Below are 25,000 nucleotides of genomic sequence, written 5' to 3'. Positions count from 1 at the left end.
CTCATAAAAACAGATGCATCGGGGTGTGTGAAGGCGGAGGGCTGTCCCATTGGACTGTCTTGACGCCCGGCAAAAACAGGCAGCAAAGCAGTAATATAAGTTCGTCCGTACAACTGGACGGAGAAATGGTGTTGTTGTCTGTACAATCATAAATAAAACATGAAGACATTTTAATGAGGTGTGGGTTCAGAGAAATGAACCTATATCCTTTTCAAACAACCAAAACCTCATTCTGCTTTATTGACATAAAATACAACAGCAGCCTTCACTGAAGCAGAGCCGACACATACACACCATGTTCATGCTACGCTAACCAAACTGTCCATCTGGATGTCTCTGTCTCCAGATATATTTCATATTTCTTCTGTGTCTCTCTCTCTCTTTGCATCATTTTCATCTCCTCCCTGTGTCGCTTTTAGAGAGACAGCTGAGTGAGGAATCTACTACTACTACTACTACTACTACTATGATGGTCGGCTGCTCCCGCTAGGGGGCGCCACAGCAGATCATCCGTTTCCATCTCTTCTTGTCCTCTGCATCTTCCTCTGCCACATCAGCCACCTGCATGTCCTCCCTCACCACATCCATAAACCTCCACTTTGGCCTTCCTCTTTTCCTCTTCCCTGGCAGCTCCATATTCAGCATCCTTCTCCCAATGTACCCAGCATCTCTCCTCCACACACATCCAAGCCATCTCAATCTTGCCTCTCTTGCTTTGTCTCCTAATTGTCCAACCTGAGCTGTCCCTCTAATATAATTGTTCCTAATCCTGTCCTTCTTCGTCACTCCCAATGAAAGTCTTAGCATCTTCAACTCTGCCACCTCCAGCTCCGCCTCCTGTCTTTTCGTCAGTGCCACTGTCTCCAAACCATATAACATAGCTGGTCTCACTATCATCATGTAAACCTTCCCTTTAACTCTTGCTGGTACCCTTCTGTCACAAATCACTCCTGACACTCTTCTCCACCCACTCCACCCTGCCTGCACTCTCTTCTTCACTGCTCTTCTGCACTCCCCGTTACTTTGGACAGTTGACCCCAAGTATTTAAACTCATATGCCTTCATCACCTCTACTCCTTGCATCCTCACCATTCCACTGTCCTCCCTCTCATTCACACATATGTATTCTGTCTTGCTCCTACTGACTTTCATTCCTCTTCTCTCCAGTGCATACCTCCACCTCTCCTCAACCTGCACCCTGTTCTCGCTACAGATAACAATGTCATCCGTAAACATCATAGTCCATGAAGACTCCTGCCTGATCTTGTCCGTCAACCTGTCCATCACCATTGCAAACAAGCAAGGGCTCAGAGCCGATCCTTGATGTAATCCCACCTCCACCTTGAATCCATCTGTACACCTCACCACTGTCACACTGCCCTCATACATATCCTGCGCCACTCCTACATACTTCTGCACAGCTCCCGACTTCCTCATACAATACCACACCTCCTCTCTCGGCACCCTGTCATAAGCTTTCTCTAAATCTACAAAGGCAGTGTAACTCCTTCTGGCCTTCTCTACACTTCTCCATCAACATTCTCAAAGCAAACATTGCATCTGTGGTGCTCTTTCATGGCATGAAACCATACTGCTGCTCGCTGATCGTCACCTCTCCTCTTAACTTAGCTTCTATCACTCTTTCCCATATCTTCATGCGGTGGCTGATCAACTTTATACCTCTGTAGTTGCTACAGTTCTGCACATCACCCTTATTCTTGAAAATCGGTACCAGTATGCTTCTTCTCCACTCCTCAGCATCCTCTCACTTTCCAAGATTGCGTTAAACAATCTAGTTAAAAACTCCACTGCCATCTCTCCTAAACATCTCCATGCCTCCACAGGTACGTATGTCATCTGGATCCACTGCCTTTCCACTCTTCATCCTTGTCATAGCTGCCCTCACTTCCTCCTTGCCAATCCACCGCACTTCCTGATTCACTATCCCCACATCATCCAACCTTCTCTCTCTCTCTCTCATTTTCTTCATTCATCAGCTCCTCAAAGTATTCCTCCCACTATCTCAACACCCTCTCCTTGCTTGTCAGCACATTTCCATCTCTATCCTTGATCGTCCTAACTTGCTGCACATCCTTCCCAGCTCGGTCCCTCCGTCTAGCCAATCGGTACAAGTCCTTTTCTCCTTCCTTAGTGTCTAACCTCTCATACAACTCACCATACGCCTTTGCCTTTGCCACCTCTCTCTTCGCTTCACATTGTATCTCATTGTACTCTTGTCTATTTTCTTCTTCTCTCTGACTATCCCACTTCTTCTTTGCCAACCTCTTCCTCTGTATACTTTGCAAGTACTTCCTCGTTCCACCACCAAGTCTCCTTGTCTTCCTTCCTCTGTCCTGATGACACACCAAGTACCTTCCTAGCTGTCTCCTTCACTATTTCTGCAGTGGTTGCCCAGCCATCTGGCAACTCTTCACTACCACCCAGTGCCTGTTTTAACTCCTCCCTGAACTCCACACAACAGCCTTCCTTCTTCAACTTCCACCATTTGATCCTTGGCTTTGCCTTCACTTGCTTCCTCTTCTTGGTCTCCAAAGTCATCCTACAGACCACCATCCAATGCTGCCTAGCTGCGTTCTCCCCTGTCACCATCTTGCAGTCTCCAATTCCTTTCAGATCGCACCTTCTACATAAGATATACTCCACCTGTGTGCACTTTCTTCCACTCTTATACATCACTGTGTTCCTCCCTCTTCTTGAAATATGCATTCACTACAGCCATTTCCATCCTTTTCGCAAATTCCACCACCATCTGTCCTTCCACATTTCTCTCCTTGACACCACACCTACCCATCACCTCCTTATCACCTCTGCTCCCTTCACCAACATGCCCACTGAAGTCAAATCACCACTCTCTCCTCCTTGGGTACACTCTCCACCACTTCATCCAACAAACTCCAGAATTCTTCTTTCTCTTCCATCTCACACCCAACTTGCACCTCCGCTGATAACATTCAGCAATACACCTTTCCAGCTTCATACTCATCACTCTGTCTGACACTCTCTTCACCTCCAACATACTCATGACATACTCTTCCTTCAGAATTACCCCTACCCCATCTCTCCTCCCATTTGCACCATGGTAGAAGAGTTTGAACCCACTTCCGATAATCATGGCTTTACTCCCCTTACACCTGGTCTCTTGCAAACACAGTATGAGTTAGGAATGCAGAATTTAAAAAAAAGAAAGAAGAATGAATGAAGAACACAGAAATGAGAGAGAAAATGAGCGCGGGACAGGTAGACAGGTAAGAGGCAGACAGGTGCAGAGAGTTTGGTAGAGAGGCATGTGCACAGGCAGAGAGATGGACATGCATGGAGTCTATGGAGCATAACCAGTACCAGTAGCTGGAGAGACAGACAAGTAGACTGACAGAACGACAGACAGACTTATGGGTAGATAGAGGGACAAACAAATGGCCTCAATGTAAGGGACAAAGAGAGACAGGTACATGTGTAGACAGGTGGGGAAAGACAGATGGAAGGATACAAGATTAAGAAAAGAGGAGAGAAGTGATTTTATAGTTGAGATTAGAGATGATAATCATTCTCTCCATCTGTCTGTCAGCTTTCTGCCTGTGTGTGTGTATGTGTGTGTGTGTGCATGTGTATGGTGTGTGTGTGCATGTGTGTGCATGTGTGTGTTTGTGTACCAATCTAGTGGCTTCCCACATGGCTGCACTCACTGATTACCTGATTTGACTGTTTCAACCTCCGTGTTTACAAATGGGCTTTACACACACACACACACACACACACACACACACACACACACACACACACACACACACACACACACACACACACACACACACACACACACACACACACACACACACACACACACACACACACACACACAAAATCACAGCAGTTTATTCAATAAACGAAAAAGGTTTCCAGACATATAAGCGGTAGAGGTCTGGATATAGTGTGTGTGTGTGTGTGTGTGTGTGTGTGTGTGTGTGTGTGTGTGTGTGTGTGTGTGTGAGTGTGTGTTAGTACTTTGCGACTTCTTTCTAAGTATGATGAATAATGGGTCAGTTTATGTAGATGGCGACAGTGCTCATGCAGACAAACGCTTTTTTAAGACTGACTTCTGTGTGTGCACGTGTGTGTGCGTGCATGTGTGTGTGTGTGTGTGTGTGTGTGTGTGTGTGTGTGTGTGTAGAACACGTTGGGGTGGATTGTTAGACTAACTTGAGAATGCATCTGCATCATTGTATTGTAGGATTGTTGCAGGGTGCAACACTGCAGACAGAGCTGTCATATGGTTTGTCTTTACCATACAGGTGCATCTCAGAAAATTAGAATATTGTGGAAAAGTTCATGATTTTCCGTAATTTAATTCAAAAAGGGAAACTTTCATATATTCTAGATTACTTACATAAAGTGAAATATGCCAAGCCGTTTTTTGTTTTAATCTTGATGATTACGGCTTGCAGCTCATGAAAATCAAAAATCCAGTATCTCACAATATTAGAGTATTACATAAGACCAGTCAAAAAAAGGATTTATAATACAGAAATGTCGACCTTCTGAAAAGTATGTTCATTTATGCACTCAATACTTGGTCGAGGCTCCTTTTGCAGGAATTACTGCATCAATGCGGCGTGGCATGGAGGCAATCAGCCTGTGGAACCGCTGAGGTGTTATGGAAGCCCAGGTTGCTTTGATAGAGGCCTTCAGCTCGTCTGCATTGTTGGGTCTGGTGTCTCTCATCTTCCTCTTGACAATACCCCATATGGGGTTCAGGTCAGGTGAGTTGGCTGGCCAGTCAAGCACAGTAATACCATGGTAGTTTTGGCACTGTGGGCAAGTTCAAGTCCTGCTGGAAAAAGAAATCAGCATCTCCATAAAGCTTGTCAGCTGACGGAAGCACGAAGTGCTCTAAAATCTCCTGGTAGATGGCTGTGTTGACGCTGGGCTTGTTGAAACACAGTGGACCAACACCAGCAGATGACATGGCACCCGAAATCATCACTGACTGTGGAAACTTCACACTGGACTTCAAGCAACTTGGCTTCTGTGGTTCTCCACTCTTCCTCCAGACTCTGGGCCCTTGATTTCCAAATGAAATGCAACATTTATTTACTGAAAAGAGGACTCTGGACCACTGACCAACGGTCCAGTTCTTTTTCTCCTTAGCCCAGGTAAGACGCTTCTGGGGTTGTCTCTTGTTCAGGAGTGGCTTGACACTAGGAATGCAGCACTTGTAGCCCAGTTCCTGGGCACGTCTGTGCGTGGCGGTTCTTGATGCACTGACTCCAGCCTCAGTCCACTCCTTGTGAAGCTCCCACAAGTTCTTGAATCGGCCTTGCTTGACAATCCTCTCAAGGCTGCGGTCATCCCTGTTGCTTGTGCACCTTTTCCTACCAGACTTTTCCCGTCCAGTCACCATTTCATGGATATGCTTTGTTACAGCACTCGGCAAACAGCCAGCCCTTTCAGCAGTGACCTTCTGTGGCTTCCCCTCCTTGTGGAGGGTGTCAATGACTGTCTTCTGGGCAACCGTCAAGTCAGCAGTCTTCCCCATGGTTGTGGTTGTGTGTACTGAACCAGACTGAGAGACTTAAGGCTCAGGAAACCTTTGCACGTGTTTTGAGTTAATTAGCTGATTAGAGCGCCTCTCAGGAGTGTGTGAGTCTAGAACATATACAGTTTTCACAGAAATATCAAACTTTTCCACGATATTCTACATTTTTGAGATGCACCTGTACATGAGTCGAATAAATATGGCGATGCGTGACTGTGTATTGAAATAACGGAGGAGTGGGGGCGTCCAGGTGGCGTGGAGGTCTATTCCGTTGCCTTCCAACATGGGGATCACTGGTTTGAATCCCCGTGTTCCCTTCGCCTTGGTCTGGCATCCCTACAGACACAATTGGCCGTGTCTGCGGGTGGGAAGCCGGATGTATGTATGTTTCCTAGTCGCGGCACTAGCGCCTCGTCTGGTCGGCTGGGGTGCCTGGTCAGGGGGAGGGGGTACTGGGGGGAATAGCGTGATCCTCCCACGCGCTACGTCCCCCTGGTGAAACTCCTCACTGTCAGGTGAAAAGAAGCGGCTGGTGGCTCCACATGTATTGGAGGAGACATGTGGTAGTCTGCAGCCCTCCCCAGATCGGCAGAGGGGGTGGAGCAGCGACCAGGATGGCTCAGGAGAGTGGCGTAATTGGACATGTACAATTGGGGAGAAAAAAGGCGGGGGGAATCCAAAAAAAAAAAAGGAGAAGTGTCATAATGAAAAGTGTGGTGTTGTCACATTTGTGTTTAATTGGCTGTGTGAATTAGACACAGTGTGTGGTAATAAGATACATGTGAGCCCAGCTGTGATAAAAAACTGACTTCAACAAGATCAGCTGGTCTCCTGGACAGGGAACCAAACCGGGCAAGAGAATTTATTCACCAGTGTTTACTTTTAATATTTTCACACTGCTGGGGTTGTCACCTCCCACACAGACACACACCAAACACCATCCTACCCAGCCACACACACACACACACACACACACAAACACACACACACACACACAGGGCAGACATAGTGGTCTGGGATGAAAGTTAAACAGAGAATAATGCAGATGATAATCTGACCCCGGACCATCCAACCAGAACGCACTCTGATTGAAAAACACACAACACACAAACAGCTGTGTGTGTGTGTGTGTGTGTGTGTGTGTGTGTGTGTGTGTGTGTGTGTGTGTGTGTGTGTGTGTGTGTTGGGGAGTGAATAATGATGAGTAGGTAGAACAGTGAGTCGAGATAGCTGCTGGTAGATTCTGTGATCAGCAGCTCAGTGTTGACTAGATCCACGAAGAATAGGTATGTGTATGTGTGTGTGTGTGTGTGTGTGTGTGTGTGTGTGTGTGTGTGTGTGTGTGTGTGTGTGTGTGTCATCATTTAAGGGAGATGTATTAATTAACGAATTTGCATGGCTCCTGATGAAGTCTACATGAGTATGTTTTTCTAGAATCTGCCTGTAGAACGAATGTAATAATCAGTTAAACCAGCATGTCAGATCATTTTCTACTTTCATTAAGTATAATTCAAACTAATGTAATTACTTATTGATTCATTTATTCGTTAATTTATTAATTTATTTTTGGCTCTTACATAATATTACAGAATACCACAACATGAACCTTCCTATTTGCCGTCCTGTCTGAGGTAGCTGCGAGGCTATGTTATGTTTGATATTGTGCGATCATCACCTGGTTCACTGTGTCTGGTGACCGTTCACATGCAGTTAAACCTGACAAAGTGATACACCAACTTACCAATAAATCTAAAGATTAACCATAAGGCTAAGTGTCTTAATCATATTGTGAATACTCCAATGTGACTGTACCCAATAAAGATACTGGATAAAGATCTTTTTCAAGACTGTTTCTAAAGTCACAGTAATGTCTAAATCTGTTTATGACCATTTTGTGTGTCTGCATGTAAGCATACCCTCTGGTTACCCACACACAGCAGGGCACAAAAGCAGACCTGTGAAACATCTATGGGGTCATAGGTGGGGGTAAGGGTCATAGGTCACTGACCTTGATGAATCTGTTTTGGCTCTCGGTCAGTAATCACTCAGCTGACACTGATGGTGTCATAAATTATACTAATATATTTATATCATGAATGTTGACATAAAGCTGAAAATAGATGGCTGTTGTTAGTGTGTGTGTGTGTGTGTGAGAGAGAGAGAGAGAGAGAGAGAGAGAGAGAGAGAGAGAGAGAGAGAGAGAGAGAGAGAGAGAGAGAGAGAGAGAGAGAGAGAGAGAGAGAGAGAGAGAGAGAGAGAGTTCATACCTTAGGGAGTCTCTCAGGGTCTCCAGGGTGTCTGGGGATAACCTTCTGTAGTCTCTGGAAACCGTAGTCTATTGTAGGTTCATTAAGTGCTGGAGGACAGGAGAGACATCAGTTGTTGGGATATTTGTTGTGTATCTGTTGCGATGAATACAGAGCCAGTTGGACTATAAAGATTCATGGATAACTTCCTGTTCCGGCTGGGGCTGTATTTTATTTATGTATTTTTGCCCCCCCCCCCTTTCTCCCCAATTGTATGGCCAATTACCCTATTTTTCGCTGCTCTACCCTCTCTGCTGTCGATCCGGGGAGGGCTGCAGACTACCAGTCTCCTCCGAAACATGTGGAGTCTCCAACTGCTTTTCACCTGACAGTGAGGAGTTTCGCCAGGGGAATGTAGCGCGTGGCAGGATCACGCTATTCCCCCTCCCCCCTGAACAGGCGCCCCAACCGACCAGAGGAGGCGCTAGTGCAGCGACCAGGACACATACCCACATCCGGTTTGGCACCGCAGACAGCCAATTGTGTCTGTAGGGACACCCGACCAAGCCGAAGGTAACAAGGGGATTCGAACTGGCGATTCTCGTGTTGGTAGGCAACGGAATAGACCGCTACGCTACCCGGACGCCCATGGCCGGGTCTGTATTGACGTAAGCACCGAGGATTGTGGCTGTATCTTCACTTGAATCAGGTTTATTCAAAACCGAGTATTCCACGTTTTTCACATCTATAAGGTGGAAAACATTGAGATGGAATCTGAACCTTTTCACGTCTTCCTGCTTTGTTTTGCCTTTAAAACGCTGCATCCCACAAGGCTGGGCTTCTCAAAGTCCAGACCTCGGCCCGCATCCGGGCCAAACGGCAAGTCAATCCGGACCCGGCCCATACCTCGCGTTATGAATAGCTACAATATTGTAGCGAATTCAGGGGGCAGCCGGAAATCCGCCGCGGATAGCCCGCACCACGGGAGACTACTAACCCGTTAACTGAAGGGTCCGACCCGTTAGCCAGGGCTAGCGAGTCGAGTCATCCCTGGTCGTTACGCTCAATTCCCTCACGCCTCTGCGCGCACGCGCTTCCGATGGCCTCACGGTCTCGCCGTCCCACTTCCGACACGGGTGCAGCGCTGCAGGGTAAGCTAGCTAGGCGGATGGAGGAAGAACGGCGAAGAGACGACGTAGTTGTCTGATAGCTCAACGGATTTATCCCCTTGCCGCAGCAACGGCTAACCCGAGGTTGAGGTGTCCTCGATTAAAAGAATTAAACAGGGTGGCTAACCCGCTGGCTCTCTCCGTTACTTGAGCTCCCCATTAGCTGCCTCCCCTGAGGTCTCTCAGTCCTCCCCCACCCCCCAAATGTAGCAATTTACACGCCCCCTTGTGGACACCTCCCTCAATAAAATCACTGCAAAGCAACTCATAACAAGAATCATACCCAGCGGTACACTATGTCATGAAGTGTAACGTTTTCTATTTTGTGTTTTTGCTGCCGAGTTCCCGCATTTAATGTTACGCCGGGGAACTTGCTTTGGGGGCTTTGGGGGCGGCGCGAAGCTTTTATTGCACTTACAGTAACGTAACGAGTGTTGTCTTCAACTCGAGTAAACGCCATCGGTTTCCTCTGTGTGTGTGAGTGTGGGTGGAGGGGCTGAGCCCCACCCTCGTTGAAACAGAGAGCAGAGGAGAAGGGCGAGACCAGCGAGACCATAAGTGACAGTAACGAGTAGCCTACCGGTACGCGAGTTTTCGTTAGGGTTAGAGCCAATCAGAGGCAGAGTGGGGCGGGTCTTCGCTACTCCGGACCCGCAGACCTCAGACCTTGAATACAAATCAGATGCCGACCTCTGAGGAATAATTTTGAGAACCGCCGCGATAAAGTGAGTTTTGTTTTACACAAACTGTCGTAACTTGTCTCCGCAATTAAGAAAATATAATGAAATATACTTTATGCAAGCTAAAAGGATCAAGGCTTTTCTGGACGTTTACTCCAGCTCTTTTAAGCATCTACATCTAGTTGACCAAGTTGATCAAAAGTGATTATGAATCTAATTTGGTGTTTATGAACTCTGGTTTTAACAGCCTATAGGGGGCAGAAGTGGACTAGTGGTTTGTGCTGAACCTGCAGAACTCCAGAATCGCAATAAGCAGAGTAAAAGACAATGTAAGAACCACTACAATACTTTTCAATGGTAAATGTTGGTGATTTAGCGGCACATAAACTTTTAATCAGTCCCTCCATCAACTGTTTGGCAGTAAACCAGTCAGCAAACCAATTAATCAAACTGTTAGTCTATAGGGGGAAAAACAACAAAACAAAGAAAAACAAAATGTATTGCAACACTTCTCACAATTTATGGCAACCAAGTGATGATGGCTTCTTTCTCTATGTCTCTATCCCAGTTTACCACCATTCTCCTCTCACTGCTTCTACTTCTCTCCTCTTCACTCTCTTTTCCTCTCCTCTCCCTCTCCTCCATTTCTCGCCCTCTCTTCTCTACAGTTTAATCTGTCGGGGTGGGGCAATAAATCTGAGCCTTGGTGCACCCAGTGGAGCACGGCGCTCAGTGTGTGTGTGTGTGTGTGTGTGTGTGTGTGTGTGTGTGTGTGTGTGTGTGTGAAGTGCATGAATCATAATCCTGTCGTGGTTCGGCTGCCTTTAACAAGCTTTAGACTGACTCCTCTATCCATCACCTCCACTCCAAACACCAGTGTGCATGCGTGCTTGCGCACGCGTGTGTGTGTGACTATGTGTGTCCGTGTGAGTGTGTATGTGTGTGTGTTTGTGTGTGTGTATGTACAGTCCTTGAGTGCTCACAGGGCGTAACAGCAGTAGTTATAGGAGTGTGTTAGCTCTCCAGATGTCTGTTTTATCTACACTGTGTGTGTGTGTGTGTGTGTGTGAGATCAGTGACCTTGTGTCTGTTCTGACACATTGCGTTATACAGGCTTTATTAAGTCCACTGAACTGTCAGCCTATTTAAGTTCCATATGTATAAACTTTACTGGAATTCTAACAGAGACACAAGTCAGTCACTTTAACTCACTGTCCCAAGCCTTCAGTAAAACCAGTACGTGTATGTGTGCATATATACATACATACATACATACATATATTTATGTGTGTGTGTGTATGTATGTATGTATGTATGTATGTATGTATGTATGTATGTATGTATGTGTATCTTAATATTCTAATAATTCTAATAATAATAATAATAATATTCTAATAATCTCAATATTCTGCTCCTCATTTGTTGAGCACTTTTATCAACACCATTGATGGTTTCCAAGAAAAAAAAAAGATATATATATACAGATGCAGGAAAAAAGTTTAATATATAGCAGTACAAGCCTGTTTTGTGCGTCGCGCACTCATCAGCTGCCAGCTGCTTAGGAACTGATAAGTGTGGTTTCGGGGAAAAAAAACACTATATATATAGTATACATATATACCGTAAATATATATATGGGTGTGTGTGTGTGTGTATGTGTAAGTATATGCACTATATGTATGTACCTGATAATGTGATGGTTTACTGGGTGTGATGAGTGGGTGTAGTCAGGCCAAAGGAGGTTTTAACAAGACAATCAATAAAATCTTTGGGTGCATTGTTGGAGTAACCACTGGATGTCGTGGGTTGCTATTATGCATGCATGCATGCGTGTGTGTGTGTGTGTGTGTGTGTGTGTGTGTGTGTGTGTGTGTGTGTGTCTGTTTGTATTAACAGAAGGGTGCCCATGCTAACAGTTTCAATGTTAATAAAGGTTTGATCAGTTTGTATTGATCTGAGGTTGCAGAGTCTGTATACAAGTCATCTCTTTCCATTTTCTATACATTCACACACAGACACACACACATACACACACATGCAAACACACATGCAAACACACACACACACACACACACACACACACACACACACACACACATGCATGCACCCACATGCACACACATCAGCCAATCAATATCAGTTTCCTGCTGGAGTAAGGTCAATCTGTGAGATCGCCCAACAGCTTGACTCTTGAACCCACACACATTAGTGACAGCAACACAGACAAATGATCCTGTTTGTTAACATGTGTCTTAGCATTAGCCTGCCTGGTTTTCATTTTGTTTTGTTTTTTAGTTCAGTGGTTCTCAACCTTTTTGAGTTGCGATCCCCCAGAATAATCAGGTTGGTGTTAGCGAACGTCCCTATCGCACTGGGACATTTAACTCAACACCCCGATGCAAACACATCGGTCACTCATAAACCGTCTGCGCAAGACTGTCCAGGGATACTGTAATACAACACATGAACGCTACCAAACTCATACCATTGCTTTACCCACAGACACAACAGTTAATTCGGTTTTGGCTTTCATTAATGTTTTCAGATTTATTGAACTAACGGTGCCTCATGTGCACACACACTTTGACTCTCACAAACACACTCAATAAAATCTATTTTAAGGCAAATACAGGCCATGTCACGTAAAAAAAAAAATCCCCAGATTTTTTTTTTTTCACACAGTGCCGCAGAGTTATGCACTGCAAATTGTAGTCACTCACACGCAAGCACGTCCTGCTAAATGTTAGTCTCTGATATATTCACTATATACATTGCTTTTTGTTCTGGACTGCATCTGCTATTAGTCTGCTGTTGTCCTCGCCCTCCTTCGATTTTCTCAACAGCCGTTCCTCCGCGCACAAGACCGCTGGATCCCAGGTTCCTCTTAAGAAGTTTAAAAGCTTGACACTTAAAATGGACCCCTATTATTTGCACAGAAGCTGTTATTGCTGATGTATGTCCTCGGGTGACTCATAGGATAATAGATTGAATGCATTTTTAAAGGTGACAATGATTTATGTTCGATTTCTGTAACATTCAATGCCTGCAATGTTTTTTCGTGCTGATCCTGATATGAAAAATTATTATTATCTACTAAACGTACAGACCTTTAGTACTGTATTGCTTTCTCAAAGAAGTCTTGAGGTATAAGGAGGGCCAGTGCAAAGCATGGCAGCACAGCAATTACAGAGAACGTACACCTATATTTCGCATCAGGTGTGCCATGGGTCTGGACGGTTTCATGATTGTTTTCTCCACAACCATCTGGCAACCCCCAAAAATTATCTTGCAACCCCCTAGGGGTCCTGACCTCCAGGTTGAGAACCAATGTTTTAGCTTGTCAGCAGCTGTTTTTAGCAGGTCTCTGTATCCATGTCTGCATGTTAGTATGACTGTATCTGCGAATCAGCCTGTCCGTGTCTTTGTTAGCATGTGTATGTGCGTGTGTGTGTGTGTGTGTACGTATGTGTATTAGATGATATAGTGATCTGTCCTTGTACTTCCACTCTTTGTACTGTCATTACTCAGCTGTCCAGTATCACATTGTTTCAGTGTAGCATCTGTTTGCATATCGCTCTGTCTGTCTCTCATGCTTAGCTTATATGTCAAGTCAAAGTCAAGTCAAATTTATTTATAGAACATATTTGAAAACAACCGACATTGACCAAACTGCTGTACAGACCAGAGCAGGTAGCTAAAACACAAATACAAGAAACACCATCATAGACAACAACACACATAGCTCATAGGCAATAATAAACAACACATGAGCATAGGCACAAGCCAGAAATCAGCCACATCAGGAGGATTCAAACGCTAGTGAATAAAAGTAAATTTTGAGCCAGGACTTACAAGACTCGATGGAGGGGGCAGACCTTATAGGGAGGAGAATACAGTTTCACAGTCTAGGGGCTGTAATTGCAAAGGTGCGGTCACCCCTGAACTTAAGTTTAGATTATGGGACAGCCAAGAGTCACAAGTCAGCTGACCTGAGGGACCTGGAAGTGGACTAGAGGGTTAAAAGGTCTGCAATATAGGAGGCGGCTGAGCCCATTTTAGGGCTTTATAAAAAAAATCAGGAGAACTTAAAATCAGTTCTGAACCGCACAGGCAGCCAGTGGAGAGAGGCCAGTATAAGGGTAATGTGATCTCTCTTCCGGGTACCTGTCAAGAGCCTGGCTGTGGCATTCTGGACCAGTTGTAGGGAGGGCTGGGATGACTGACTAATCCCAATATACATGGAGTTTCAGTAGTCCAAGCGGGAGGATATCAAAGTGTGGATGACTTTCTCGAGATCTTTAATAGAGAAAAATGGCTTGATTTTGGCAATAGTACGAAGCTGGAAAAAAATGGCTTTCACTACGGCATTAACTTGCCTGTCAAACTTGAAGGTGGGATCAAATATTACAGCAAGGTTTTTGACATGATGTTTTGTGCCATCAAGCGCTTTATGTTCTCAAAGCAGTTCAAGAGGCTGAATAGATTGGCGTTTGGTTTCAGGGGGAGATAAAGCTGACTGTCATCAGCATAACAGTGAAAGGAAATGTTGTATTTATGAATAATTTAACTGAGTGGAAGCATGCATATTGAGAAAAGAATGGGACCTAGGATAGAACCTTGGGGGGCCCCGCAGGAGAGACTAGTTGGGGGAGAGGAAAATTCGACTAGGTTAATGGAGAAACTTGTATTTTTGGGGTAGGATGTGAACCAATTTCAAGGTAGAGCCATCAACACCTAAACCCGTACTGGAGACGGTCTATCAAAATGACACGATCCACAGTATCAACGCTGTGCTGAGGTCAAGAAGAATTAGAATGGCATAATCACCAGAGTCAGTAGAGAGGAGCAGGTCATTGTAAACTTTCAGCAAGGCAGACTGTGCTATGATAAGCCTTAAAACCTGACTGAAATCCTTCCAATGTGTTTTTTTGGTGTAGGAAGGGCAGCAACTGACCGATAATAACCTTTATGAGAAACTTTGACAGGAATAGAAGTTTAGAAATAGGTCTGTAGTTACTAGGTAAAGTAGGGTCTAAGTTGGATTTTTCAGGAGGGGCTAGACCACTGCATGCTTGAAACAGGTTGGAATGGTATGAGTGGCCAATGAGCTGTTGATAATGGAGAGGATGCTGGGACTGGCTAGTGAAGGCAGAAATAATATTTCAATGCATAAAAATGTGGAGTCGTAATTGGATCAAAATGTGAAAATGTTCAACAGGAGTGAATACTTCCTGAAGGTATAGATAGATAGATAGATAGATAGATAGATAGATAGATAGATAGATAGATAGATAGATAGATAGATAGATAGATAGATAGATAGATAGATAGATAGATAGATAGATAGATAGATCAACAAAGTGCTCAACAAATAAAGAGCAAAATAATCCAGTGAGTCAAGTAAATTCTTTATGACAGTACAAGCCTGTTTCATGCCATAAGCAATCATCAGCTGTCAATAAAGCTACTCGGGAAGGAACATACCGTTTACTACCTCGTCAGGTGAGACATTCAAAAATTCCAAAACATATGATCGCTAACAGTCCAATGGGGGGGGGGGGTTGGTATTTGTCTATTGGCATGATTTATCTATAATTACAAAATAGGTGCTTGTATCTATGTCTGCAACCGCTGGCCAATTAATTCCTGTCATTCAGTGTGGACATTTCTGGTTTGCAGATGATAAAATATTTTTCCGTTAGACATAGATTGGACATTTTACTACTGGTTGAATATACTTTGTTCTTTGAGAGGATTTTCCAGGTGGTTTAATAATTAATGTTTCTGTCCGCCAATGACAAAATATAACAGCTTAAAAATGTTACATTCTTTAAACGGTTGTTTGTAAAGCTACATGTGTGCATTAAACCTCTTTTTGAATGTTCCCTCTGTTAGACCGACGTATGTCTCTATTGTGTACTGTCTCATAAAGAATTTACTTGACTCATTGGATTATATACATATATATATATATATATATATATATATATATATATATATATATATATATACACACCACTTGTTTAAAGAGCAACATCTGTTGAATAAAACACTTTGGCTGTGAACCTTCTTCACACTCCTAAAACCCTTTTTCCCTTGAACCGAGTGAACCGCTTCAACTTTGTTGCTCTGCCTTTGAATACCAGTGCTAAAATCTAAGGAGTAATCGTTTCTTGTAGACATAATAGACATTCAAGAAAGCTCTCTTTAGACATGTTCTCTCCAAAATGTATGATGATGTCTGAAATGTTACATGACTTTTTAGATGTTTTAGATGTTTCAGCTAGCACACCAGCTGCATCTTGCAAGAGTAACAGCAGAGGTGAAACTACCATATATGCAGGTAATGCAGCTGCATTGGGGCCCGCAACAGTGTAGCACCTGCATGCACGGATCCCTCTTTATCTCACCATTGTCATATCAAAAATCTTGAGCACTGAGTCTACGGTATATGGTATGGTTAAAAATGTGTGCCTGCATAATTATGGACATGCATACTACTATGTAGCAAAATCCACACAGACGCATTAGCTAGCTGGCAAAGTGTTAAGACTTCGCACAGGGAAATGCCTGAAGAGTGTGTCTATGAGGTAAGTAGAACTTATTTATTATTTATCTGACTAATAATCAACCTACATACACTCTTGTGTTTTGTGTTTATAAGGCCTATGTGCAGACATGAATAATGTCACTACTTACATGATGTTATATTACATCTGATTGTGATGGGCAGGCTGGGGCCCGCTTTGACCATCTTGCATTGGGGCTTGGCACTGACTATGAGTACCAGTGGAGTGCTACAGGAGCTATACTGGTTTATTCTTATGCATGTCCACTACTGTGAAAAAAAACAACTTTCAGATGACTGTTGTACGAAAGCCTTAGCACCCTAGAAGGCACTTTTCTCTGGATTACAGTGACTTCACTAGTGCACAAAGCACTCGGCTGTATCTTGTACCTTGCGCATCCCAGTGGTAAGAATAGCCCCAGACAGGAGTGCGCCTAAGGGGATTATGGGTAGATTGTCATTTGAAGGAGATAAAGAACCACAACTGTTCTGGCATTAGGACCGCTTTGTTGAACAAATTCTTTTTCTTTTTTCTTTTTGTAAACAGTGCCAATCTGTGGTTTTTCCGCAGAAAACTGTGAGCTTTAATCCCAGATCCAACAAGACAAACTACAACTGCTTACAGATGGAAAGCAATCAAAGATGGTAAAATGCTCCTTTAACTAACCACCAGCCAGCAGACCAGAAGTTTTTTACAATCACTTGAGAGAGGGGGGGGGGCATTTTGGAGAGAATTAACAAAATTCCAGCATAAAATGCCAACCTATTTGGCTCTAAACACAGTGCTCGATCATGAGAGATAGAAAGTGAGAAACACTTCAGTAAGCGCAGGCTGGCCATAGAGACAGACTGTCCAGGGAGGACAGACTGTGTCCAGACCACTCCCAATAAGAGCAGACAGAGCTGCACATTCCCTTTTGCTACACCAGCTATAAAGGATTTAGAGAAGATTTATCATATGAATCTAGAAGGATTCTCCGTAAGTTTACCTTCTAAATCTAGGGACATTAAAGATCCATCCATCCATCAGCCAAGCTTCTCATCCCAGCCGGGGTTGCAGGATGCTGGAGCCTATCCCAGCAGTCATTGGGCGTCAGGCAGGGAGACACCCTGTACAGGCCACCAGTCCATCACGGGGCCAACACACACACACATACATTCACACCTAGGGACAATTTAGCACGGCCAATTCACCTGACCTACATGTCTATGGACTGTGGGAGGAATTCTGGAGCACCCAGAGGAAACCCACGCAGACATGGGAAGAACATGCAAACTCCACACAGAGGATGACCCGGGACAACCCCCAAGGTTGGACTACCCCGGGGCTCATACCCAGGACCTTCTTGCTGTGAGGCGACCACGCTAACGACTGTGCTACCGTGCCACCGTGTTATAGAGATGTACTTTCTAAATTCCAAACAGTAAAGCTGCAGTGTGTTGTAATAGGAAGAAATGGTTGGGCCTCTATTGCAACCACAAGGTCATGTGACCTCTGAAAGTGAAGATAAAGTGTGTGAAACTGACTGGATTATTTGGTTGATCCATAATTGTCCCTTTAATTCGTTGCGCGCTATGACATGGCTATTGTTATTCAGTGGTGTGTCATACAATGTTTTTTGTGTCATGATGGTCAATTTGGTGGTCTGACAGATATAGACGAGAAACAGATTGTTGGTCAGACAAACATTTCAGTATTGACGTCTTCATTATATTTTGGCAATAAGTGCTGTTGTATTTCATGGCCATTAAGCACCTTTGAAATTGAATTTGAGTGAACAATGCATGGGGGGGGTATCCAGTACACCACCTTGGTTTGTGTGAGTGTGTGTGTTTGTGTGTGTGTGTGTGTGTGCATGCGTGTTAAAGAAGAGGAACAGGGGGAGAGAGAGAGAAGAGAGAGAGGTAGACAGAGAACGAGACAGAGAGAGAGAGAGAGAGAACAGATTCAGACTGACTTCTGTTTCCTCAAAAAAATGCTTTGAATTAACACAAACACACAGAAAACTCCCCCCCACACACACACACACACTAACTGCTAACTCCCCTGCTGCTCTGTGCGTGTGTGTGTGTGTGTGTGTGTGTGTGTGTGTGTGTGTGTGTGTGTGTGTGTGTGTGTGTGTGTGTGTGTGTGTGTGTGTAAAGACTGAGGAAATTAAAATTTGAAGCCATGGGCAGACAGAAGCTGTGTGAGTGATCAATATCTTCCAATCAATACTCATCGAAATTTCATGAACTTTGAACCGGGAGAAACTGACTGAGATAGAGAAGAGGCGAGGGGAGGGGGGGAGAGGAGAGGAGAGGAGAGGAGAGGAGAGGAGAGGAGAGGAGAGGAGAGGAGAGGAGAGGAGAGGAGAGGAGAAGGGAGGGGAGAAGAGATAGTGGTGGAGTGAAAGGAAAATGAGATCTCCATCATCTGTGTGAAGTTTCCTGTTGGTTTTCTGTTTTCCATCAGTCAAATGAATTGATTATGATCATTCAGACTGACACTGGACCAGCTTTAATTTAATCTAATTTAATCAGCTGCTGATGTTTACCTTCACATTTTCTCATTTAGCTGGTTGCTTTTATCCAACATGGCTAACAAGAGGGTCAGCAGATAACATATATGTTCATGTGTGGACAACCTACAAGCATCTTAAAGCACTGAACAATAACCATATCATTGCCGACAGGGCCTGACACATCAAGGGCAATTAGTGTACGTGTGTAATGGGTAGACCACCAATAATGATGGAGGCAGTAGCAGTGGGGTGGTGGATTCAAACTACATCTTGGCTGAATGTTTGTCATGTTGTTTTGTTTCTCATTTCTCTGTCATTGTTATTATTTAATGTGGCTTGGCTGCACTGTATTTAACTATAGCTACGTCAGCACAGCCCTGATGACCCAAGATGGTTGGTTGAGAGGGCGGGTAAGATAGTAAACCTCTCTCTTCTCTCTCACTCTCTCTCTCTCTCTCTCTCTCTCTCTCTCTCTCTCTCTCTCTCTCTCTCTCTCTCTCTCTCTCTCTCTGTGTTTACACTTAAACATACTCTTCTCAACACATAATGGGCAGAGAAAGAGACAGCGAGAGAGAGAGAGAGAGAACAAGAGCGAGAGCGAGTGAGAGAGAGAGTCAGGGTATCAGGGTTAATGGTTTTTAAATGTCAGTAATTACTCTGACTGGAGCTTGGACAACCCCACACCTCTCCTCTGCTCCTCTCCTCTCCTTTCTTCTCACAGATAGGGTAAGAGACAGAAGGAGTGTGTGTGTGTGTGTGTGTGTGTGTGTGTGTGTGTGTGTGTGTGTGTGTGTGTGTGTGTTACCTGTGTAGACGAAACGTCCAGGTGCTCCCTTGCAGAACTGTTTGGATTTGTATGAAAGTGTGACCTCCACAACTCCAGGGATATGTCTAGGCGGAGTCTGAACCCTGATGGCATGAGGAGTGATCAACTAGAGAGAGAGAGAGAAAAGGAGAGAGGGAGAGAGAGAGAGAGGTAATGCTGCCAAATATGTTCGAAAGTCCATTTCTATCTTGCTCATTTGTGGAAATATTTTAAAAAAAGTAAGAACTACACAGTCACACACACACACACACACACACACACACACACACACACACACACACACACACACACACACACACACACACACCTCATTACAGACTAGACATTCAGATACTAATTTAATAACACATGTGTTGTCTTTACCTTGGTCTTCATGGCAACAGGAAGTCTAACTGACATGATGTGATGAATTGTCCTCAACTGTTTGTCAGTGTTGTGTCCACCCTGAACCATCTCTTGGTAACTTACAGGGTCGCATGCTTTGTTCAAATGTTCCTACTTGCATCAAATCCTTCATATACATCTGCACCACGCATTTATTTTCTCCTTGTGTTCTCATCTTATTGATTTGTCAGCGTACCCAGAGGCGTCGGTGACGCTGTGGACACCAGTGGAGCATCATGAAGTGAATTAAAGCGAGACAGACTCGGAGGTTACAGTACTACACATAGTCCTATATGGACATAGCCATGACTCTACCATCGACTCAGTCTGCTGGGTGTGTGTGTGTGTGTGTGTGTGTGTGTGTGTGTGTGTGTGTGTGTGTGTGTGTGTGTGTGTGTGTGTGTCTTACCTCACTCCAGACCAGCATGGTGCCGAACACCACTTGGAGTCCGTCAAAGAAGTTGTCTCCAATAATAATGACTGTAGCTCCCCCTGTTGTCCAACCCTCACTGGGACTGATGGCTTTAATACACGGAGTGGCTGCTGGCACACAGATAGACAGACAGATAGACAGACAGACAGACAGACAGATACACAGCCAGACGATGGATAGACAGACATACAGGCAGAGACACACACAGACAGACAGACAGGTGGAAATGCAGACCGATAGAGACAGTGAGACAGGTACAACGACAGTTAAACAAGCAGAGAGGCAGACAGACGGACAGGGAGACAGACAAAAAAAAAAGGACAGCAAACATGTTAGGATCTTTGAGGTGAAATTAGAGACCATCTGTATGGGACAGCTGTCCTTCACAGTAAGACATGTTATGGTATGCTAGCAGCGCTACTGATGTGTCGTGCCTCTCTTCCCAGGAGGAGACATTTGGGCTACCAGAAGTTTGCTGTGGTTTCACTACAGACGGTGTAAATGGTACCGCAACAACCAGATTTACTGAACGTGTGGTTGTACCATGAGCTGTTGCCACGTGATTCCAGCGGATGCCGTATGATGCTCATTTCTGCTGGGTGACGACGTCTGTCGTTAACTGTCGTAGCTGATATTAGCGGACGCTAGCTGATGCTGGCTAACAGTAACACGTGTAATACAGCAGCTAACGGGGGCTCTGAAGGTCACGGAGCACATCACACACGCATGCACAAGCGCGTGCACACGCACCGCACACACATACACAGGAATCCTTCAGAGCCTGTAATGACTACTTTTCTCTCCTCTTTCATGAAGAGGCAGATTAATTATAAAGTGGAATGAAAGAGCAGTGTGTTATCTCTGTGTGTGTGTGTGTGTGTGTGTGTGTGTGTGTGTGTGTGTGTGTGTGTGTATGAGAGAGAGACAGAGAGAGACAGATGGAGAAACAAAAAACAGCTTCTACTCTGTCCGCTTGTGTGTCTAATCTGTTTGTCAGTCTACCTGTCTGTCTTTCCAAAAAGAAAAAAGATGAAAACATTTCTATGGGAAGAAAAGTGCCTGTCAAAGTACATGTGCTTTATAATAGTGAATGAGAGAGCTGCAGACAGCCAGGTAAAAAAGAGGTGTGGGAGGAAGAGTCAGAATATGTGTGTGTGTGTGTGTGGGGGGGGGGGGGGGTGGCGACGGAGAGAGATTCAGACAGACAGAGAAAGAGAAGGAGAGAGAGCGAGAGAGAGCAGGGTGTCTCCAGTGGCCCCGCTGGGGTTTGGGGAGGAGAGAAGAGAAGGATGAGAGAAGAATAAGGATGAGGAGTGGAGGAGGGGCAGGTGTGTGTATTTATATGTGTGTGTGTGGGTTAATGTGTTTTTTATTGTAGTGAAATCATTTAGATTTTTTTCAAACCAAAGTCTACATATATGTATAGATATACATATACATGTATATGTATGTATATGCGTGTGTGTGTGTATATATATATATATATATATATATATATATATATAGTATGCACACACTCACACACACACACACACACACACACATATATATGCATGTATACAAACACACACGTGTGTGTGTGTATGTGCAGAGAGAGATACAGTTGTCATATATTTGTATAAGTCTTAACTATACTCAAGACATGACCTGAATGAAGTTGACAGCTAATTTTGGAATTTTGGTCTTTTTTCGTGTGTGTGTGTGTGTGTGTGTGTGTGTGTGCTTGTTGTGTTTGTGCATGTGTGCATGTGTGCATGCGTACAGGTCTGGTCTTGTCTTTTTTTCCGCAGTAAACAGCTGGTAATTGTGGCTGACTGTCCAGATGGTGCTTTCATCTCTTTCCTCTCTCTCTCTCTCTCTCTCTCTCTCTCTCTCTCTCTCTCTCTCTCTCTCTCTCTCTCTCTCTCTCTCTCTCTCTCTCGCTCTTTCTCTCTCTCTTGCTCTCTCTTTCTCTTTCTCTCTCTCTATTATTAGCATTATTATCTATCTATCTATCTGTCAACCAAGATGTATAGATGTATAGATTTTTCGCTCTCTTTCACATCACAGGAAGTGACATCACTACTGTTCATCAGTGCTGTGGTTGGAGGTTCTGACAGTTAAGCTCTCATCCAGCAGCCAGGGTTGCAGGTTCCTGGCTTAGTTTAATAGCGGGAACAACACACCAGTTAGAACCCATGTGTGTCATGTCTTTATGCATGCTCAGTAATCCAGGTCAGGAACTCGCAGATCCTGTGATCACATGTGTCGTGGCACAAGTCCATCTTTTCTATTCCACCTGGCCACTCTGCCATGGAAAAACTTCCTTCAAACTTTTGCTGCAGTCACAACCCACCCAGATCTCAAAGTCTTATCACGCTGATCTGCAGCTACGGCTGGCATCGCTCTTACTGAAAGTGGTTTCAAAAAGCCGGGCCCAACCAAAAAGTGGATGGGTCCAATCACAGCTCTGGAAACCTATCTGAGGGGACGAGATCGGTGAGACAAAATGCAGCAGTTTTGGAAGCCGCACCACACAGCAAGTCAAATAACACAGGTACAGTTCACAATGTGCAAGCATTTGTTGGACTGTTGTAATGGTGATCACCGCAAATTAAGATTTCTGACTTTGTTTCTATGAGACATTAGCCAGGCTCTTCTTCTTGGTCACCAGAGAAAAGCCAACATTCGCCTTAACATCATCATGACCATTAGTGTCAACGTCAAGATAGTTTGATAAAAGACAGTTTGAGAGTTGAAGATGGTCTGGAGACAGTGGCACTGATGAAAAGACAGGAGGTGAAGCTGGAGGTGGCAGAGTTCAAGATGCTCAGATTTTCATTGGGAGTGACGAAGAAGGACAGGATTAGGAACGAGTATATTAGAGGGACAGCTCAGGTTGGACGGTTTGGAGACAAAGCAAGAGAGGCAGATTGAGATAGTTTGGACATGCGTGGAGGAGAGATGCTGGGTATATTGGGAGAAGGATGCTGAATATGGAGCTGCCAGGGAAGAGGAAACGAGGAAGGCCAAAGAGGAGATTTATGGATGTGGTGAGGGAGGACATGCAGGTGGCTGGGGTGACAGAGGAAGATGCAGAAGACAGGAAGAGATCGAAACGGATGATCCGCTGTGGCGCCCCCTAACGGGACCAGCCGAAAGTACTAGTAGTAGTAATAGTAATAGTAGTAGTATCAAAGTCAAGAGAATATAAAATAAAATCAAACAAAATAGATAAAAGAAGGGGCATCCGGGTAGTGTAGCAGTCTGTTCCATTGGCTACCAACAAGGGGATCAGCGGTTCGAATCCCTGTGTTACCTTTGGCTTGGTCGGGCGGGCGTCCCTAAAGACACAATTGGCCGTATCTGTGGGTGGGAAGTCAGATGTGGGTATGTGTCCTGGTCGCTGCACTAGCGCCTCTTCTGGTTGGTCGGGGTGCCTGATTGGGGAGAGGGGACTGCGGGGAATAGTGTGATCCTCCCACGCACTACGTCCCCCTGGTGAAACTCCTCGGTGTCAGGTGAAAAGAAGACGCTAGTGACTCCACATGTATCGGAGGAGGCATGTGGTAGTCTGCAGCCCTCCCCGGCTCGGCAGAGGAGGTGGAGCAGCGACCGGATGGCTTGGAAGAGTGGGGTAATTGGCCGGATACAATTGTGGAGAAAAAGGGAGAAAAAAATTAAAAAAAATAAGAAAAAGAAAAAGACACACTTGATAACAATGAGAAAGAGCAAAAGAAAGAAAAGATCCCCCCTCATTGAAACACAATTAAAATGTCGACAAGCCGGCCCCTTCACTGCGGTTTTTGTTTACAGTCCTGCTGTGTTCGGTCTCATGTCCGTCCCTGCTCATCGGTCTCCAAAGCTGCGACTGGACCGTGAGCCGGCCTGCTTTTGTCAAATCCCCCACAATGCACAAGGAGCCATGTGATAAACATCTGAACTTGGTCTGACTTTGTCTACTTTTTTGTGTCACATCTTTCCAAACCATAACCCACCAATCAAGATATCAGATACACAAGATGTAGTTTCAGACATGAACCCTGACTGGTCAGAGACACACAACAAAGTCTTATGATGCATAGTTATAATGCAGTTATAATGCACCATTATAATGCAGTTATAATGCACCGTTATAATGCAGATATAATGCACTATTATAACGCAGATATAATGCACCGTTAGCTTACAGGTAGCTACACTAAACCTGCTAGTTAGCCATTACCTCAGGGAAGCTGCACTTCTCCACAGTATATTTGGTAACAGTTGTATAAAACTCATAATCCTCTAGAGGGCACTCTTAACTGAGATCACACACACACACACACACACACACACACACACACACACACACACACACACACACACACACACACACACACACACACACACACACACACAAAACACCTAGGGAGATTCTTTAACGGCATAACTGGTGTACAGATCAAACATCGTCTTTTAAAAAACCAATAACGTCACTGAGAGAGAGAGAAATGAAACAGAAATAAAGAAAGAAAGACAGAAGTAGCAGGAGGGCAAGGCAGAGCCAGCAAGAGTGAGAAAAAGAAGAGCATGAAGAAGAGAAGGAGGAGAGCGCATGTGTGTGAGAAAGAGAGAGAAAGAGAAGAGAGGAGTGTAAATTAGTCTTTGAAGAGAA

At 44.6% G+C, this 25,000-nt stretch overlaps 1 protein-coding gene across 1 annotated transcript in view; it reads right to left on the bottom strand.

The window, feature by feature from the left end:
- ebf3a (EBF transcription factor 3a) overlaps positions 1–25,000 on the bottom strand; it is a 42,311-nt gene that overhangs the window by 9,072 nt on the left and 8,239 nt on the right. The window contains 3 exon segments of the mRNA XM_056297648.1: positions 7,822–7,910; positions 19,527–19,653; positions 20,341–20,474. Of these exon segments, the coding sequence (XP_056153623.1) occupies positions 7,822–7,910; positions 19,527–19,653; positions 20,341–20,474 (350 nt within the window).

The sequence above is a fragment of the Lampris incognitus genome, chromosome 17, assembly GCF_029633865.1.
Source record: "Lampris incognitus isolate fLamInc1 chromosome 17, fLamInc1.hap2, whole genome shotgun sequence".
Lineage (NCBI taxonomy): Eukaryota > Metazoa > Chordata > Actinopteri > Lampriformes > Lampridae > Lampris > Lampris incognitus.
Note: the sequence above shows the minus strand (reverse complement) of the source record. Positions and strands in the feature narration are given on the sequence as shown.